The sequence below is a fragment of the Carlito syrichta genome, unplaced genomic scaffold (genome assembly GCF_000164805.1).
Source record: "Carlito syrichta isolate Samal-C Ts95f unplaced genomic scaffold, Tarsius_syrichta-2.0.1 Scaffold171376, whole genome shotgun sequence".
Taxonomy (NCBI): domain Eukaryota; kingdom Metazoa; phylum Chordata; class Mammalia; order Primates; family Tarsiidae; genus Carlito; species Carlito syrichta.
In genome coordinates, this window is record NW_007115472.1 from 156912 (window position 1) to 177156 (window position 20245).

General features: G+C 57.4%; 1 protein-coding gene across 1 annotated transcript in view; it reads left to right on the plus strand.

Annotated features, from left to right (window-relative positions):
* TTC7B (tetratricopeptide repeat domain 7B) overlaps nucleotides 1–13018 on the plus strand; it is a 165483-nt gene extending 152465 nt beyond the window's left edge. Inside the window, exon 19 of the mRNA XM_008051404.1 lies at nucleotides 12111–13018. Coding sequence (XP_008049595.1) covers nucleotides 12111–12332 — 222 coding nt within the window. The 3' untranslated portion in view covers nucleotides 12333–13018. The remainder of the gene's footprint in view (nucleotides 1–12110) is intronic.
* The last annotated feature ends 7227 nt before the right edge of the window (nucleotides 13019–20245 follow it).

A 20245-nucleotide genomic window follows, 5' to 3' on the forward strand; every position in this document is an offset into this window, starting at 1 on the left:
CATGCCCTGTCACACCTCTCTACCACCTACCTTGAGGTCAGAGAGGAGGCTGTGCCCTGCAGCTCTGTGACCCATAGGGCTGGTTCACCCACACCCACACTGCATGTCAGAACAGGGCTAACTCACTCTCCAGGAGGGTATGGGATGAGGGGTGTGGGTCCAGGGCTACTGCAGACCCTCCTCCAGGAAGCCCTCCCTGGCTGTGCTGCCACTCAAATCCTGGAAGAACAGATACACATTGAGTATCCAGGACTTGCTGGCTGGAAGGGATTCTCAAACCCTAGATTTTTCTGGAGATCATCTACTCTGCCACATGGTTATCTTTCCTTTTTTTAATTTTTTATTTTTTTAATGATTTGGAGTCTCTGTCACTGCTGGAGTGCAGTGACATGCTCACGGCCACTGCAGTCTTGACCTGCTAGGCTCAGGCCATTCTTCTGCCTCAGCTGTCCAAGTAGCTGGAACTACAGGCATGCGCCACCATGCCCAGCTAATTTTTTGATTGATTGTAGAGATGAGATCTTGCCAAGTTGCCTAGATTAGTCTCGAACCCATGGGCTCAGGCAATCCTCTCACCTTGGACTCCCAAAGTGCTGGGATTATAGGCATGAGCCACCATGCCCTGCTGCCACATGGTTTTCTAGATCAGAAAAGAGAGGCTAAGAAAGGAGAGAACCCTGCCTAAGCTGGCAGCTGATGGTAGGCCCTAGAGAAGGCCTGAGTGGGTGGCCTTCCCCCCAGCGTGACCATTTGCCCAGCCTCACTGTCCTGTAGGGAAGGCACAGTGTCCAGCTTTTCACTGTGGTAATGGGGAGAGGCTTTTGTTGTCTGTTTGGTGATGAAAGGTCAGACCCAAGTGCTGTGGGCGCCTCTCAGAGGCAAGCCCCTCCCACTGGAGGACAGGTGGGGGCAGCAGCCAGGTGAGGCTGTCAGGGTCCCAGCCTTGGACCTTGTGTGGGCTGGGGTCTAGGACTCTCCCCTCGGGCCTTGGGACTCCCAGGAAGCCTCTCAGTGAGGCACCACTGTGGGCACATGTGGGCACATGTGAACTGGCTTCTGATCACAGAGATCCTCCCGTGTGAGCCTGTCCGGCTGCTGGACACTCTCCACCGAAGCTCTGGGTCCCACCCACCCAGGCCTCCACCTCTGCTGCCCTCATCTGAGCATGTGGGGTCCCAGCCCACAGAGTCTGTGCCTGAGGTGGCCAAGTTCAATGGTAGCCACCCAGACACCTTCCTGGCCCGGTGCACATGACCTGGGGCGAGGGGAAGGGGCCTCTGGGGTGATGAGTGCCCTGGGCCGCCCTGTTGTTAGGGAAGGCAGGTGAGATGAATAAATGCGCCACCAGGGAGAGGTGTCAGCCCCTGGACGGAGCCTCCCACTGGAGCCTCCCACTGTCGCCCATGGAGACACCCCGCCAGAGCCGGCACCTCCTGGGAGCCCACTGTTGACACGCCCACTAAGCCTCAGCCTCCACCACAGCCACAGAGCACGTGGTTTGGATGAGGCTGCCCCAGTCTTCGGGGTGAAACCTAGCATCCCATGTGCTGCTGGTGACCCCGGGTTTCTTCCTGTCCCCCTCCAACCCACATAGGGCCCCCCCCAGGCCATGTGTGTGCCGCTTGCTGCCCATCCTCTGAAGTGGCATGGACTCCCTGGCCTAGTGCTTGCAGTGAGGTTGGTGAGACTCATGGCAGGGCTCTTTGGGCCCGTCCTTCAGTGGAGACCTGGGCGCCAAGCCGTTGCCCTCCCCTGACCAGCCTGCAGGGTGCAGCCTGCAGCAGCACCAGCATCCGGTGCTTGGATCTGGGGCTGACAGGGTGACTCTGTCCCCAAGGCTGGGGTAAGGGTGCAGCTCCCACTACCTGTACTGGTGCCAGAGAAGAGCAAGTGCCTCCCCTGTCCTTCCTACCCTAAGTTACGGGCTTGGGCTTGTCCATGTGGGTGGCTCATCCTTCCTCAAGAAACAGCCTCTTGATTTGCCTTGACTGGCAACATCACCAACTGCCAATCCCCAAGAGCTCCCAGATGTAGTGACTGCAGTCAGGCTGGGGTCTGCCCAACGCATGACAATCCTGAGTCCTCGGGCTGGCGTCACGCAAGGCTCCCACACTGCATTCTTTTGATGTGGCACTGGGCAGCTTACCTAGATGACCTCATCATCCAGCAAAGATCACAGGATGAGGAGAAACCTGATGCTGAGCCCAGCCCCGCTGCCCTGCCTGGAAGCCAAGCCAGAGCCCTGCCCTCCTCATCCTCACCTAGATTTGAGGCACGATGTCACCCCAAGGCCTCCTGGAGCAGAGCACTGGCCCAGACCCCTGAGGTGTGGCCCTGAAGGGTGGCTCCTTCCAGGAGGCTCACACAGGACCAGGCATCTGCTCGCAGGAAACTCCTAGAGGCAGAAGCTTCCAGTCTGTTGGGTGCTGCTCCTCCTCTTTGGCCTCCTCTGCAGGGCCCTAAGACTCAGCCTTCTTGTCGGTTTTGTAGAAAGGGCCAGAGAGCTGGGCACAGTGGCTTATGCCCATAATCCCAGCACTTTGGGAGGTGGAGGTGAGAGGATTGCCTGAGTTCAGGGATTCAAGACCAGCCTGGGTAACTTGGCAAGCCCGCACCTCTACAATAAAATAAAAAAATTAATTGAACGTGGTGGCACATGCCTGTAGTTTCAGCTACTTGGAAGACTGAGGCAGAAGTATCACCTGAGCCTAGCAGGTCAAGACTATCTGTGGTGGTCAGCTGCGTGCCTCTGTACTCAGCCTGGGCAACAGAGTGAGACTCCGACTCAAACAAACAAAAACATCAGAATGCATGCAGGTGGTGGGTACATTTAAAACCCAGACCAAAAACTATTTGTACTCTCTAAAGCTATTGAAATAAAGAAAAAATAATTAAAAAATCAAAACTAAAAAGAAAGAGCTAGAGATCATGTGATTCTCCTGGAACAGTCTCCTTCGCTCTCCTTCCAGCAGGCCACACTCCTGGCAGTGCTGGAGCTCATGTAGAGGCTCTGCCCTGCCAGCTCCCAAGCCTACATCAGGAGCAGGACTGCTGTAGACCAGACCAGCCTCAACCTGGTGCCCGAGCAAGGACAGCTATCGTGGCCAATTGCCGGCCAGTGCCGCTGAGTTCCAGCACCCGGCCAGGCCAGCATGGGGTCCGGGGCACCCAAGCATGAGCTTCCACAGAGGGGAACTCAGAGCTAAACTGTATCAGTGGGAGCAGTGAATGGACTCAGACCGGATACCTGATGCTGCTCCAGGGCACCCATCTGTGTCCCTGGCTTCCGCCACCAGTGAGACTACCAGACGCCCTCTTGGGCTCATGTGCCTGCTCCCTGCCACCCAGTTATCCTGACGCCTGCTGCAGAGGGTGGGGCTGTGGGCAGATTGGCTGTGGTCCCTCCACTCTCATCCCGCCAGCTGTTCTCAGAAGCCACCACTCAGCAGACATTTCAGCACCAAGGATGAAGCAGCCAGTTTCTAAGAAATTAGACCAGAGGATAACCGGGCCGAGGGGCAATTTGGGGCTGAGTCGCTGGAAATCCACTCGAGGCTGATGGCCTTGGTGGGCCAGGCCCACACCTCCCGGCACCTGGGGTTCACTGCCTGACGGCTGTCACTCCCATACCCTGATTATAGAATTGTCCCCTCCAGAATATTCCACATCATCCCGGAAGGAAGCAGCTTTAAAAGATTCTGCCAGTCAGATGCTTTAAAAAAAAAAAGAAGAAGAAGAAGCCATGCTCGCATTTTCCTGGGGTTTAACAGGGCCTCCATGGGGGCCCAAGGTGAGGCCTCCTCCAGGGACTGTGTTCACCAGCAGGGAGGTGGGAGGTGAGCAAGGGTCTGAATCCACCGTTTCCTCCAAGACTCAGGAATGTGAGGGATAGGGAAGGGAGAGAAAGAGAAAAGAGAGAAGCAGAGAGAGAGACAGAGAGGGAGAGAGAGAAGAGAGGCTGATAGCATGTATGTAAGAGGCAGAGGGAGAGAATGAGCTGCCATTCTGGAAGCTTCCCTCAGATCTGAAGGACTTCAGGTGATAAGGAAGGGACTTCTCCACGTGACTCTGAGGATTCAGCACACCAGGGTATGGGACGAAGGGAAGGCTCATCAGGCCCACACTTGTGCTGACAGGTCAGACTCCCACCGTGTGGGCGCTGGGAAGGAGTGAGCTCCCCATCACAAGACGGTGCCAGCCAGCGTGAAGGCTGCCTGTTGGGGCCAGTGGTAGGGACTCCACTGGGAAGCAGAGGTCCTGGCATCCCCAGCCCCCAGGACTTCTGCCACAACTGGTTGGCTGCCAGCTGAGAAAATAAGAGGCTTTCGCAAAGAAGAGTTTGCTTCCTTGTGAGTTGAGCTCCGTACTGGACAGGCCAGTCCCACAAGGCACTTTCTGCCCATGAAACGTGTGACCTGAAAAGACCATGAGAGCTAGGGCCCTCTGCATGCTCAGTTTTGGTGTCCCGAGCACGGGGGCAGCGCTCCCTGCTCCAGAACATGGGCAACTGTGACTGGAAGAGCCCTGAGGGGTGTCTCTGGAGCCTGCCCTGCCCCAGGCAGAAGCGCCCCTCCCTACCTTGGTCCTTGGGCCGCAGATATCTGCTGGGCTACACACCCCATGTCTGGCAGGGGCCTGGGCAAGTGGGGCACTCGTCCTGACTCCTTGAGGAGAGTGAGGGCAGAGACTGTGGGGACTCAAGGTCGTTTGCCTCTTGTGCCCCCACAGACCCCCCGCAGATGGAAAAGAGGCATCCTCCTGGGGCCTGGCTCATGGCCCCCAGAGCTTGTCCCCATCGGGGCTGGCCCATTGGGGGCCACACAGCAGGGTCTCCCTCTTGGCCTGTGCTCCCACAGCCTCTTCTCGCCTAACTATCTTCCACACAGGCTCCAAATCAGGACATGGCTGCCTCTGCAGCTCTGAAGGCCAAGCAGCCTCATGTGTGCTCTGTCCCCACCGAGGGCCCAGAATGGGGCAGATGGAGTGAAGGCCTCCCAGTGATGGTGGTGACAAACACGCATACACCAGGCCCCCTGCCGTCTGTGCAGCCTAGACAGGCCCAGGGTGTCAGGAGGGGTAGGTGTGGCCTTTGGGGAAACTGCATCCCAACTGAGCAAAGCGGTCCAAAGGAGAGAACCCCACATCTACCCCAACCCAGACCCTTGACCTGAGAGGAAGGACCCTTTTCTAGGGAGTCCTCAGAGCCATTCTGACTGGCTGGCCAAGGCTTGAGTGGCAATGAGCCCCCCCGCAGTGGCCCATGGAGCTCCTGGCCTGAGGAGGCTGGCCTCCCAGGCTGGGGTCGTGGCCAGGACACACGTGGCCCTGGGCACACTGGGGCCATGTCTAAGCATCAGAACCAGCAGAAGGAAACACACAGCAGAGCCCTGTGGGGACGGCCTCACTGGTGCCTCTGGAACCCAGAAGGAGAGGCCACAGCCCCTGCCTGTGTTTGTTTTCAGTTCCTTTTCGAGTTGTTGTTGGAAAGCAGGGACCCAGGGCTGCCCACAAAGTGCCAGGGCTCAGCACTGACAGTACCTTTCATGCCGCAGGGAAGAGAAGCCCGCCTGGGATGCTGGGGGTGGCCGTGTGGCATTCACAGCTCCCAGGAAAGCCTTTCAGAGCCATGCCTGCGTCTTCTCAGGGCTGTGCTGGTCTGCAGTATATTTACATTCTAATGTAAGAGAAGACTGTTTCTGAATATGCCGCAAGTCCCCCTCCATGTCCCTTCGATCAGTGGCGTTCTCCGGAAGGAAGGGAGGTGACCTGAGTGTTCTGGTCCGTGTGATGCTGCATCTCAGCCGATGTGGACTCCAGGACAGCTGTGCGGGGGCTGAAGCTCCTGGGGGGGGTCCCCATCTCCCTTAGATCAGAAAGCCCCCTCTTGGGGCCTGGCTGGCTTCCAGAGAGCTCTCAGTTGGCCATGCACGTGGCCCCTGGCAGGGACAAGCAGACAGCAGCTGGGGTTCAGAGCACTGTGAATAGAGTCTACAGCGTGGGCCAGACACTGCTATAGGCCCTCTGGACCTGGACCTGGGTCTGCGAGGGTCTGCCTTCTAATACGGCTCCGTGTCGAGTGGGGTCAAGGCCCTGAGCAAGGCTCTTTTCTTCTCTTGCCCCGTTTCATCTGCCCAAGAGCGTCAGCTCTGTAGGTGGGTTCTGGGACTTTCTCGGGTAGCAGTCGTGTCTGTGGAGTGGGAGGCCATGGCATCCCATTGGGCTCACTGGGAACAGAGCATCTTCCCCCAGGGCTGCTCCCGACCCTCAGAGCTGCCGTGCTGATGTCTCTGGACAGAGAGGGCTCTGAGTGTGCCAACCTCACTTGCGTGTGGGGGAGGGTGACCTGACACCCGTTAGTGGACAGCCTTGTGAGAGGTCACACCCGCAGTGCCACACCCTCCCCTCCGTTCTCCATCAACCCAGCAAGCGTTCACCAAGAGTCCCCACAGCCCACAACCTGCTCTGGGTGCTGCCATGCAAAGCCCCGCTCTCAGAGGTTGAAGACAGCAGTAAAGAGCCAGCCAACACTGCAGACCCGAGGGCAACCTCTTCCCTCCCCTGGACCTTCATGTCAGCTGAAGCACCGAGGTTCGTAACCTTGGAGGGGACACATTATTTCTTACGAAGGGCTGAGCCTGTGGGCAGGCTGTCCTGGCAGGCAGGAAGCAGAGCCCCCACAGAAACCAAAGCTGGCAAGTGGAGCGAGGGTGGTGGCAACAGGGGCATGCGTGGCCCAGGCTGGCCCGAGGCACGTGTTCTGCAGGGGAGCTCTGGCGTTCACGCAGGGTCATGCCGGCACGCATGGTCAGCAGGCGTCGATGCCACATGCGCCCGTGTTCACACTGGGCTGGAGGCCTAATGTTTCAGTGAGTTGCCGTCAGGCCCTGCACAAAGGCCTCAGTGCGCAGCCTCTGTAAACCATCCAGAACCAGTCGTGGTCGGGGTCTCAGGAGAAAGTGACAGAAATGAGTCTCTCGTCTGGTCAAAGCTGTCGTCACAGCTGGGGAGCGGGCAGTTAGGCCATGTTGGGAGCTGGGCAAACTGTTGTTATTTCAGTATTGCTTATCTCAAGGCCAGCGCATGCTTAGTGACTAGAGAAAAAGGAAGTCCTTGTGGCAGCTGGAGAGGTACGTGTTCTTCAGGCATGGTGTGCATGGCCTGCCTTTGCTGGCGTGGCCTCCAACTTTGGTCTCTTATTGCCTCACAGTCAGCTCCCATCATGCAGGTGAAGTTCCTGGCGTGCAGCTCAGTTGTCCAGGTGAAAGCTGGAGCTCGGAGTCAAGCCTCACCCATTCCGTGAGCTGAGGACCTGCCTCTTAACCTCCCCCGTCCCCCACACATCTTCTGCCTTTCCCGTGGCTGGCCAGGGCCACAAAACTGGCCACCATCCCTCACCCACATCGGGCCACTGGCATGCCACCCTGGCCAGCACAGCCACAACCCAGGCCATCTCAGCAGCTCTGTCATGTCCCAGAGGGTGACACCACGAGACATATGTCTTTCCTTGAGCTACCACCACAGCCCTGATGTCCCACAGGAGGCTCACTGTCCTTGTCCAGAAGTCTTGGGGGGGCCGGGAGCTCAGGTGCAGGCCGAGCCCAGAGGGGATGTGGGCGTCAAGGATCTTCTTGGGAAGCAGAGGTGCCACCCGACCAGCAAGGCTCCGCCTCCACCAGCCGTGACAGCTACCAAGGATGTCCTTCACCTCCAAGGCCATGAGGGGCCCGAGCATGGCCTGGGCTGGAGGACCCACATTCATCCATGGAGGCTTTGAGCAGTGTGCACTGTCACCGATCCCAGGGTCTGCTCAGTGATGCTTTCTGCCCCAGTGATAGGCGGAGTCAGTGTCAGGTCCAGAGGCGCCACAAGGCTCATGCAGTCCCTACCCTCCCATGTGCAGCCCAGCCAGCAGGGAGCAGAGCTGGAGACAGGCCCAGGTTCATGCCGCACCATCACACAGGACAGCGATGGCAGCACTTTGCAGCCAGAACAAGCCCCTGCACAGACGATGGCACCCTGCGCGTCCAAGAGCAACAGTCTGTGGACCCATGTGACAGCCTTGCCTTGAGCCACCCAGCCCCACCCCAGCCCTAGTGTTGGGGAGCGGTGGGTTTCTGACCCAGAAGCAGGGCAGAGAAATCTTGACACACTCCGGTCCCACCCGACACCGGACATCCCCCACCCCTGCCTGGAGTGGCAGCCAGCGGCAGAGTCCAGGCCAGCTGCAGTGTGGTGAATGGGGGCAGGGCCCGGCAGGGAGAGGGTTCATCCCCTCGAGAGGGTTCACCCCATCCCTGCCATCCCGCAGTTGAGTTTCTGAGTTTCACGCCTGGGAACAAGTAGCCGTCAGGGTCCGGCAGACCTATTGGGGCCGAGCCCAGGGTCTCTCCCATAGGGGCTGATTTGGGGAGGTTGCCTTTGCACAGGCATATGTCTCTCTGTACCGTCACTGGAGGGACAGGTGCGTGACATGCTCTTGAACCCAGCAAAGGGCTGACGAGTGCCATGGCTGCCCATGGCCTCCCAAGGGGCTGCCCCTGTCCACAGGCTCCTGCCGGCACAGCCCTGGGCATGCAGGTCTTCACCGGGCCCCTGAGTGCACAGCGTGTACACGGTGCTCAGTCCTTGGGCAGCAATTATCGCAGCAAAAGGCAAGAGCGAGGAGGATGCTAGTTGCCCTCATACCCGCCAAGCCCATTTTGTCTCCTTTGAAATAACGCATTTAATTTAATCTCTTACTGCCAGTTCGATGCATCATCGACGTCGTATTTGTGCAAAACACCTGATTACAGTAATCAGCAGCTTGGGAGGCTGCCTTCACTCGTGTCTGAAGACACAGACTAATAAGTCCCCTCCTCGGTGACTCCCTCTCCTTGGAGCTCAGCCCTGCTGGCTCCCAGCCCACAGTTTCCCCAGAGCTCAGGGGCAGGGGAGGTGGACACCCACTGGGCACCCTCGGGAAGGGGCGCACCAGCATCAGGCGCACGGCATGTGGCAGGGCTTGGCTTGGCCGTGGCCACCTTCACGGGGGTTCGGGCAGGTGGTCTTGTCTGTGAAACACGAGCGTCACAGCACTGGCTGGTACAGTGAGGGAGGATAGACGAGGCATTGGATGCCAAGGCCAGAGCCCCGCACCTGGCACATAGTAAGCGCTCAGTGGTGGCAGTGACTTGCGTTGGGCCCCAAGCCCCCTGGAGCCGGCCCGCTCTCCCACCTGTGTCCCAGCACATCGGGCGGCCTGTGGTGTTTTGCTGATTTTGATGTGGGGGTGGGGAATGGTAATGAAGCGCCTGTCACCGAGGAGCAGGACCCGTGGGCCCCTGGGCCACGCTACCTGTGGGGGACAGTGTGACAGGGGGACAAGAGGCGTCAGGGCTTCCCCCAGATGCACAGAAGCTCCAGCAGGAAGAAGCCAGGCTGACTGAGGCTGGGGGGCTGGGGCTGCCACCTGCAGAAACTGGTCAGCTGACAGCCCAGTCTGGCTGAGCCCAGAGAAAGTGCACCCAGCTGGTGACCAGACAGCCCAGTGCCAGCCTCAAGTTGGGCCTGTGGCATCGGAAGGGTGCCGGGCTGCCGTGCAGAGCCGCATCAAGGCCTGGAGGGGTCGGGGGTCTCTCGCCAGCACGGAGGAGGGACTCGGGGAGTAGGCGTGTGGCTCCTGACAGCCAGATACGTGGGTCCCTGCCCACCAATCGTCAGTTCCTGCCTGCAGTGGCTGCGGGTGTGGCTCAGACCCCCACCAGAGCCTATTCTGTTGATCCAGGCATGTGACTGGTTTCTGGGCTGCCCTTGGCTCCCGGGGTGCTGGAGCAAGGCCTGCTTTTCATCCCTGCGCCAGGCCTGAGCGGCAGCCCTGGCAGACCCACAATGTCTCCCTGAGCAGCGCCAGCCTGCGGAATTAATTCCTCTGAACAGATTGCTCAGGAAGCCCCAAGGTCATTGGGAACACACATCCAGGTATACAGGTGGAAATTTCCAAACCTGCGAGACCCTTTGAGCCCTCGGGGAACTCTGAGAGTAGTGGGCCAGAGTTACCCACAGGGCCAGCTCTCTGTAGGACATTGGGGGCAGCAGATGTGCTCCTGCCCCTGACCAGGAGTCCTGCAGTGGCTGTGCCCAAACCCAGTGGCCCGCTACTCTCAGAATGGAAATCCCAGCACTGAGGGGGATTCTGCTGGGGTCTGCCTGCCTTGGTGGGGGGTTGGCACATCTTCTGGGGGCAGAGCCCCCGGGCCGGGAGCCAATGTCAGCAGCAGGAGTCACTGGGGAGAGCTGGGCCTTGCCCACGGGTCACTTCCCAGCATGATGTGGGAGGGGCGGCCACGTGGGCAGTTCGTGCTTGAAGTGAGGAGGCACTTCAGCAGACGCCCGCACTGCGCCGGTGTAACTGGGTTACTGCTGAGAACCCCACGAGCTCTCCTCACGGCCATGGGCTCGCCTCCACGGACAGAGGGCTCAGCAGGCGGTGTGGGCGGCCTTGGCACCAGGTAGCTGTGCCTCACGTGTGTTGGCCGTGACGGGGCAGGACCTTGGCCTCCTGAACGCTGTCTCCTTGTACCTACAGTGAGTGACAGGGAGGAGCCAGGTACCCAGCCCAGTGCCGGGGTGGGGGTGGGGTGAGGGAGACATCCCATTCTGGAGGAACCAGCAGGGGCTACTGCAAAGCACGGATGCTGGCTCCCCTCCCCCACCGCCCCACGCCCCAACCCCTGCTTTTTCTGTCTATGCAAGACTGTGGGTGTATGATTTTTCATTTAACCAAAGGTTTGCAGGGTTATGAAAAAGACTGCAAATCCACTGACGTAAAGAAAAAGGGACACTTTCTGGCAAGATATTCATTGTGGTGTGGTTTATAGCAGCACCAAGAGTAGACCTGACCTCAGGGTCTTTCCCCGGAAGGGAGAGAGTGAGCCCTTGGGGCGAATCCAGCCATGAAAGTGCACAGGCGAAAGCCGGGCTCGGTGGCTCAGCCTATAATCCCGCGCCTTTGGGAGGGTGAGGTGAGTGGATTGTCTGAGCCCACGGGTTCGAGACCCACCTGGGCAGAGAGAGCTCATCTCTACAATAAATCAAAAAAGCAGCCGGGCAGGGTAGCGCATGCCTGTAATTCCAGCTACTCGAAAGGCTGAGGCGGAAGGATCACCGGAGCCCAGCAGGTCAAAGCTGCGGTGGCCGGAAGCGGCCACTGCACTCCAGTCTGGGCAACCGAGTGAGACTCCAACTCAAAAAAAAAGAAAGTGCACAGGCGCATCACAGGGTTGCGATGATATGTCTGTGACCAGCACAGACACCCTGACCAGCCAAACAGTAGAATGACAGTCGTACTCATCAGGGGAACAGGGACATGGGTCAGGGGCCCACCCTAGCCAAGCCCCAACAGCTTGAAATCCGTCATATCATTGCAATACTTTTGCAACAAATGACATTCTTTAGGTTAAAAAAAATTAAAAAGAGACCAGGCACAGTGGTGCACACCTAGAATCCAAGCACTTTGGGAGGCTGAGGTGGGAGGATCGCCTGAGCCCAGAAGTTCAAATCCAACCTGGGCAACATGGTAAGACCTCAGCTCTTCAAAAAATAAATTTTTTTTTAAATTAGCCAGGACTGGTGGTGTGTGCCTATAGTCTCAACTACTTGAGAGGCTGAGACAGGAGGATCGCCTGAGCCCGGGAGATTGAGGTTGTGGTAAACCATGACCATGCCACTGCACTCCAGGATGGGCAACAGAGTGAGCTGTCTGACTCAAAAAAAAAAAAAATGTAAAAGATGACAATACCCTTCCATGCAGCAGCTGTCACCCAAGACACAGCAGGACAGCTGCAGTAGGTCAGTGCAGACAGGGGCCTTCTGGGTGGTTCGTTCCTGGGTCTGAAATTTTCATGAACCACATGAAATTGCCATTTTTGTATTCAAAATTGGACTGTCAGCAATTTCATATGGTTCGAGCGACTGTTCAGTCACCCCAGTACAGGAAGTACTTGAGGACGTGCCGTGTACCCAGCCCAGTGGAGGTATGGCCCCCCTCCAGGGAACATCCCGGAGTCTCGAGGACGAGCAAACCCCAAGCTCCGCAGGCTCTGACTGTCTGTCTGTCTCCCCCATGCCCACAGGCCCTGATCCTGCACCAGCTGGGCCGCTACAGCCTGGCAGAGAAGATCCTTCGGGACGCGGTGCAGGTGAACTCCACGGCCCACGAGGTCTGGAACGGGCTGGGCGAGGTCCTCCAGGCTCAGGGCAACGACGCGGCTGCCACTGAGTGCTTCCTGACAGCCCTGGAGCTGGAGGCCAGCAGCCCCGCGGTGCCCTTCACCATCATCCCCCGTGTGCTCTGAGCAGGCCCCACTGCTGCGTGGCCGCGGGCGCCCAGGGACGGCTCTGCCCACCGAGCCAGGGACGGATGTGCGACTGCGCGGCGCACCCACCACGAGCCCTGACTTGCCACCCCCACGTGGTCCTTTCTGAACCCACTGACGATATTCTAAATGGATTATGTGCCATATTTTGTTAGTTGACATCTGAGTTTTAAGTAAAACGATTATGGAATTAATCAGCCAATGTAGAATATATTCAGAATTAAAATTCAGTGGCAGCACAGATTATTTTTATCAGAGCTGTAAAGAAAACCTCTGTCCTCGCCCCCAGCCGCCAACCCCGCCCGCCGTGGCCCAGAAACCAAATGTGAATGTTGTCTCCCACCTCAGTGCTGGTCCACGCCAGGTGACACAGCGGACAGTTCCTCGGTTTTATTGTCAATAATTGTACCATGTGATGAATCCTGTCCTCACTTAGAACAAAGCCTGAGTCCAAGAATATTTATATTTTACCAATATATGCCTGTTACAAGAGAAGGAAATATGAGTTATTTAAGTTTAACTTTTTTATGTGAATTCAGAGTTTATTTATCGATGGAAATATGTACAAAGAAGCTTCAAATGGAGTATTTACCGACATTCCTTATACATGACAGACACTTGGCTACATGGAAAATGATGTTAATAATAAAATGATTTTAAATGGACCCATGGCTGTGTCATGCATAAATGCCTACAGGGCATTGTTGGGGGGAGGAGGGAGGGGCCGTGTGGCAGCACCGCGAGCGGGTAGCTACCCACTACCAGGGAGAGAGAGGCCGCTGGGAGCCAGACTTCACCTGCAGGCGGCCTACTTGTTAGCAAATCCCCACTCGAGCCACACAAGTAAAATATAATAATAAAGCAGATGCCCATGGGCCTGGGAAAGGTTGCGGCTCAGTTCCTGGGTGGGGCGCTGTCTGTTCTGGGGGCCACCACCCTGGAGAGGGTAGCAGGAGAGGAGGGTCCCACGAGAGGTGGGGTCAGGGAGGGGAGGAGGGTCCCACAGGGGAGAGAAAGTGGGGGAGGAGGATCCCTAGGGGAGGGGAAGGGAAGGGAGGAGGGTCCCTTGGGGAGGGGAAAGGGTGGGAGGAGAGTCCCATAGCAGGTGTCAGGATGGAGAGTTGGGGTCAGGGCATGTGACTTAGCCTGGATGAGCCACCTCCTGTTTCCCTGGCCACAGCAGTCATGATTCTCAGGAGACTTTCATGGTCCTGTTGGCAGTAACTGCCAGGCAGGGGTCTTTCTTGCTCTTCCTGCGTGCTTAAACCCAGGTGGTAGGCCGGAGCTGCAACAGTCCTTTTGCCACCTGGAGGGGAAGGCAAGAGGTGCTGCTGGGGCCAGAGCTGGCACCTCACAGTGTAGACAGCAAGACCAGGAGCCAGAGAGAGACTGCGGGCTTCTGCCACCCCCGAACTGCCCAGGCTGCTGCAGCTCCAACCTACTATCCAGGTTTAAGCGCCAGCTGTAGGATGGGCCCACTTTCCAGGACTCCAGAAACATGGGGGCTTGAGCTCTGACCCTGGGTGCCCTCCTGGTGGAGGAGCCTGTCCACACTGGTCACAGCCCCCTGACTCACTGAGGCAGGCAGGCGAGGGGCAGCCGAGGGCCACAGAGACAGCAGGAAGGAGCACAGACCCTGCAGGTGGCATCTGGGCTGTGGGCGGCCATAAGGCATGGACTTGGCGATGTTAGACCCAGGTTTGCTGTGGGGCAGCTTGCCTTGGAGAGGGCCAGGGCCTAGCCAGCCTTCTGTGCAGGAGAAGGGGGGCCCCAGACCAGGACTGGGGGTGGGAGGCCAGGACCCCAGGGCGAGTGGTCCAGGCATCTGTAGCCACTGTCTCCCAGGCCTCACCTCGGAAACCCCGGGGCTGCTCCTGTCTGCTCCCTGGATCCCTCCATCTGTCTCGCCTCCCTCCAGAGAACCCTCCGCTCTCCACCACACGGCCCAAGGGTGGACACAGGGCCTGACCTTGACCACCAGAGCTTCCACTCCCCTTGGCTTCAGTGACTGGTTCTGCTTTGGGCATGTGACCCGCTTTGGGCCAATGAGAAGCCCCTTTGGGACTTTTATTATGGAGACATTGGAGAAGGGTCTCTTTCTGTTGGGTCTGACATCCTCACTGGGTGCTGGTCCGGGGCTGCCGGTGACCATTTGGCACCAAGCGCGGTGGTCTGCCCAGGCTGCCCAGGCTGCCCAGGCATGACGCCAGCTCAGGAAGAGATGGGGGAGATGGAGAGAGTACCTGAGGCCCAGGGCCACGCCAGAGCCCTGGGGCACAAGACTTTTCCATCTCACGAGGCAATCCAGTTCCTTGCTTTGCTTAAAGCCAGGTCAGGGTGCTTCTGTCTCTTGTACCAAAAGCACCAAAGAAATGCAGGCAGGTCCTGTGGGCTCTCACTCCCTGCTTGGGGCCTTCCCAAGTCCCATGGGCCTTTTCCAGTGAATCCTGTCTTTGTACCCAAATCACACCTCAGGCTTCTCCCTTCACCTTGTCCCCAGGACCTGGCCCTGCCCCAGTCCATTCACTGGGCCACAGCGGTGCTCTCCCTGCTCCACAGAGGGAGGAAGCAGTGAAGAGAGAGGACCCTTCTTTAAAGGGAGGGGGCCGGGCGTGAGGCTCACCCCTGTCATCCCTGTACTTTGGGAGGCTGAGGCAGGAGGATCGCTTGAGTCCAAGAGTTCAAGACCAGCCTGGGCAGCATAGCGAGATCTCATCTCTACAAAAAAATCAAGGAAGTAGCCAGGAATGGTGGTGTGGACCTGTAGTCCTAGCTACTAGGGAGGCTGAGGCTGGAGGATTGCCTGAGCTCAGGAAGTCGAGGCTGAGGTGAACCATGGGGGTACAACTGCACTCCAGCCCGGGTGACAGAGCGAAACCCCCCAAACTCTAAAAAAAAAAAAAAGCCTTGACCAGCACACATGGAAGAAGGTTCAACCCTTTAGTCACATGGAAAATGCACATCCAGACTTCAGTGAGATCCTACCTCACACCCACAAGGTTGTCTGTGATCAGTGACACACAACGACACACGTGTCTGTGCGGGCGTGGAGGAACTGGAACCTGAGCGCCACTGGTGGGAATGTAAGATGGCAGAATCCCTTTGGAAATGGTTTGGCAGTCTCTTTGAAAGTTAAACACAGAATCATCTAGGAATTCTTCTGGTGTTTACCAAAAAGAGCAGGAAATACACATCCCCACTGAGATCTGTCCGCAAATGTTCACAGCAATTTTCTTTGTAACAGCCCCAAGATGGGAATGATCCAAACATCCAACCACAGAGGAGGGGGTGAGCCAAGTGTGATCCTCTGTGGACGGGATTCTCAGCCAGCAGGGACAGCCTCAACAAACACGGGCCCATGGAAGGACCACAGGAGCGTGACAACAGCAAAGACACTGATCAGAAACGGAACATGCCCCATGAATCCATTTAATAAAACGATCTGGCACAGGTGGATCTATAGCACCAGAAAACAGAGTCGTGGATGACAAAGGGTATGGGCACACTTGTGAGGGTGGCAGATGTGTTTGCTGTCTTGATGGTGGTGATGGCTTCACGGGTAGATACAAATGTCAAAACATATCAAACTGTACACTTGAGGCTGGGTGTGGTGGCTCATGCCTGTCCTCCCAGCACTTTGGGAGGCCAAGGTGGGAGGATTGCTTGAGCCCAGGAATTTGAGACCAGTCTGGGCAACATAACGAGATTTCATCTCTACAAAAAAATAATAAAGTAAATAAATAAAAACCGCACACTTTAGTTATTTGCATTTTGTTATATGCTAATCATACCTCAATAAAGCTGATTTTTTTTTTTTTTTGAGTTGGAGTCTCACTCTGTCACCCAGACTGGAGTGCAGTGGCCGCTCCCGGCCACCGCAGCCTCGACCTGCTGGGCTCTGGCGATCCTTCCGCCTCAGCCTTCCAAGTAGCCGGAATTACAGCCATGCGCTACCACGCCCAGCTGATTTTTTTTCTTAATTTATTGTAGAGATGAGGTCTCACTGCCCAGGCGGGTCCCGAACCCACGGGCTCAGGCAATCCACTCACCTCAGCCTCCCAAAGGCGTGGGATTACAGGCTGAGCCATCGAGCCCGGCTAATAAAGCTGATTTTAAGAAAAAAAATTTAAAGGTTTAGAAAGGGAGTCGAGCACAGCCTGGCATCAGTCTCCCCACCTGCTACGTGAGCATCCTGTGTGCTGAGGGAGAACCAGGGAGGCCCTCCTCTGGCTGGAAACTCCAGGGCTGGGCAGCTACAAGGCCCAGCCCCTTCAGACCTGGTGGGCTTGAGGCACCTCGCAGGGTCATGCCCTGTTTCAGGGAGAGCCACTTACTCCCTCTTTTCTCTTCCTGAAGGAAAAGCACACATGATGCTAAATGTACATTGGGATTTTTCAACACAATTGTCTAAAAATAGCACAGGCCACCACAGCCCGATACCTTTTTAGGAAGGGTTTCGGGAGCCCTGACAGTCCTGGCGGCCAAGTCAGGAAGGGATGGCTCAGCCAGGGGGGGTCAGGGCCACAGGGACCTTCTCTTGCCCCGGCCAGGCCCACTCCCCACTGGAAGCCAGGCCGCCAGGGGTTAGCTGGGGCCACAGGCATGTACCACCACGCTTGACTAATTTTTTCATTTTTTGTACAGACGAGGTCTCATTATGTTGCCCGGGGTGGTCTTGAACTCCTTACCTCAAGAGATCCTCCTGCCTGAGCCTCCCAAAGTACTGGGATTGTAGGCGTGAGTCGTCGCGCCCAGCCTCAAATCGCGTCTCTGATACAGCCGTAGACAAGACGTTTCAGAAGCAAGGCTCCTCAGGCACCCAGGGCTAAACTGGGCTCAGCCACCCATTCCTTGGAGATCATGGACAGGTCAGGCTTGGAAGGCAATGCCCAACCTGCCCCCTCCCCCCCAGCCCCCGCCGTGCACCTTCTTGAGAAGGCCTGGGCACCCCCATGGGTATGCAGCTGTGGAAACTATGTCAGGCCCCGCACGGGCGGCAGGGCCCCGCTTGTTGGGCCTGGCTGCATTTAATGGCTAACAACTCTCGCTGTAACCTGGGAGGCAGAACTCAGACCCTACCCTGTCATGGACAGAACTGTGTCCCCAATTCCAGTGTGGAAGCCCTAACCCTTCAGAACGGGGCTATGTGGAGATGGGGTCTTTAAAGAGGCCGCTTCATTAAAATGAGGTCATTGGGGTGGGTGTTAATAATATGACTGGCTCCCTCATAAAAAGGGGAGATTTGGACACACTCGACCCTCTAAGGATAGGGAGACGACGGTCCCTGCAAGCCCAGGACAGAGGCCTGGGAAGGAGCCAGCCCTGTCAGCACCTTGAACTGGGCTTCTTACCTCCAGAAATGTGAGAACATACATTTCTGTTTCAAGCCCTGCGGTCCATGATGTTTGTTACTTTGCCACCCTGCAGACTCATACTATCTTTAGAAAGGTTAAAAGGTTTATCCAGGTCGGGTGTGGTGGTGTCTGTAGTCTCAACTACTCAGGAAACTGCGGCAGGAGGATGGCCTGAGCCCAGGAGGTCAAGGCTGCAGTGAGACGTGATTGTGCCACGGCACTCCAGCCTGGGTAACAGAGTGAGACTCTGACTCAAAAACAAAACAAATAAAGGTATTGAGGGTCACACTGCTGACATGGCCCAGGACAGGTTTTGAAGGCAGGACACCTGACACCCAAGCTCCTTCCACCAAGTTCTCTGGAAAGGGGAGCTTGTCCCGTCCCCGAGCAACTCTGACCGTGACCCATGGTGACCAGCTCGGAACTCAGGCCTGCAGGCTGCAGGCTCGCATATGTACATGCAGGCACACCCCGGGCACACACGCCCAGGCACACACCCAGGAGCCAGGAAAGAGGGGCAGGGGAAACAGGCTGGGCTGACACCCCCAAGTCCTGGCTCCTGCCTCCTCCCGGCTCCAGGCCTGCCCCCATGGGCTGCTGTTGCCCTGGCAACCACCACAGGCTCTGAGCCTGAAGCCAAAAGACCAGCTGCCCATCAGCCGCCACTGCCCTCGGCGCTGCCCACAGGGGAGGGGATCTCTCTCTGAGAGCTCTGACTACTACAGCTGGTTGACAGCCAGGTGGGAGGAGGGCAGGAGGAGGGGGCACCCTGCTGTGGCTGCAGGAAGGGACAGGGCTGGGCTCACAGGGAGAGGAGGTCCTGAGTCCCCAGAGAACATACAGTTCCCCAGAGAGAGCTTCAGGGACTGGTGATCGGGGCGGGTGCTCAGAGCAGAGGCTGCGGAGGCCAGCCAGGCAAAGGAGGAGGCCCAGACCACGGAGAGAAGTCAGGCACACTGCAGTCACCACCACGCCCCATCGGGACCAGGCGCCTGGAAGAAGCAGCCTCTCCTCCCACGACTCCCAGCGGCAGTTCCATGACCATCTTTCTTTCTTTCTTTTCTTTCTTTCTTTTTCTTTTTTGTCGGGGTCTCACTCTGTCACCCAGGCTGGAACACAGTGGCTGATCGGGGCTCGCTACAACCTTGACCTCCTGCACTCAGGCGATCCTTCCACCTCAGCCTCTTGAGTAGCTGGAGCTACAGGCACACCCCACACTCCCAGCAAGTTTCTTTTTTTAGAAATGGGGATCTCACTATGTTGCCCAGACTTGTCTTGAACTCCTGGGCTCAGGCTCCCAAAGTGCTGGGATTACAGGCATGAGCCATGGTACCCAGCCTCCCTTGCTTCTTCCAAATTGCCCTGGTCCCTGCATCCTCACAGATGTCCCATGTGTCCTTCCAGAAGGGCCTGAAAGCCAGCTCCTGCATAAAGACTGGTGAGGAGCCTGGCCTGGTCTTGCACAGGCCAAGGTCCACCTGTCAGAAGTGCCTGCAGGTGTCAGTTCAGCAAAATCAACATGAGCCCCTCTGTCCGGGGCTCACCTGCTCTGCCTCTGATTGACAAGCTCCAATCAGAGCCCTCTCTGCGCCTCAGTTTATGAGTCAGAAGAACCGAGTAGAATTTCCTGCCTGGAGCCAGCAGGGACCTTGGGAGGGTCTGGCTCCTCGAGATGACAGGCCCCAGAGTCAGGCACACAGCAGGCCAGGCACCCACCCTGCCGTGCCTCCCCATTCCTCCTCCCCACCCCGCCAACGGCAACCCCAACCCAATCCCCGCCCCCAGGCCTTGGGCCAGGTGGGCCTGACTCCCAGAGGGCTTCCCAGCCAGGCCCAGGGAGGGAGCCCCGCAGGCAGCACAAGGGCCCCTTTGTGCCTGTTGCTAAGGGCCCGGCTGTGTTTACTCAGCCTGGGTCAACAGGAGGTGCCCCAGGGCTGCGCTGTTTGGCAACTTCAAGGGCTTGTTCTTTCTTTCCTGAGGCTGCTGTGAGCCATGGCGGCTGGGAGATTCCCCAAGCCAGAGGGGCTTCCCCGGGCTGAGCCAGATGTCCTCACCCAGGGGTGGGGCCAGAAGATGCTGGGCTCAGCCCCTGAGGCTGGAGGTGGTCCTTGGCCCAAGGTCACAGAGAAGGACAGGTTCGACAGCCGACAATGTGTGTCCTGTACACAGCGCTGGTTTAGGAGAATTCCACCTGTCCCTCACATGCTCCAGCGCTTGGTTAAGTCTCCACACCATTCCTTGGGGTGGGTGGGGGAGGCTGCCCAGCTCGCCGCCACCCAGAAGTTTCTGGAACCGACCCTCAGAGGAGAACAGTCCAGGCCACCATGTTTAAAGGGCCACCAAGAAAAGGTTATAAGAATTATAACTTTTTTTGACACAGAGTCTCACTCTGTCACCCAGGCTGGAGTGCAGCGGCACGATCACAGTCACCACAGCCTCAAACTCCTGAGCTCAGGAGAGCCTCCTGCCTCAGCCTCCTGCGTAGCTGAGACTACAAGTATGAGTCACAACGCCCAGCTAGTTTTTTAATTTTTTGTG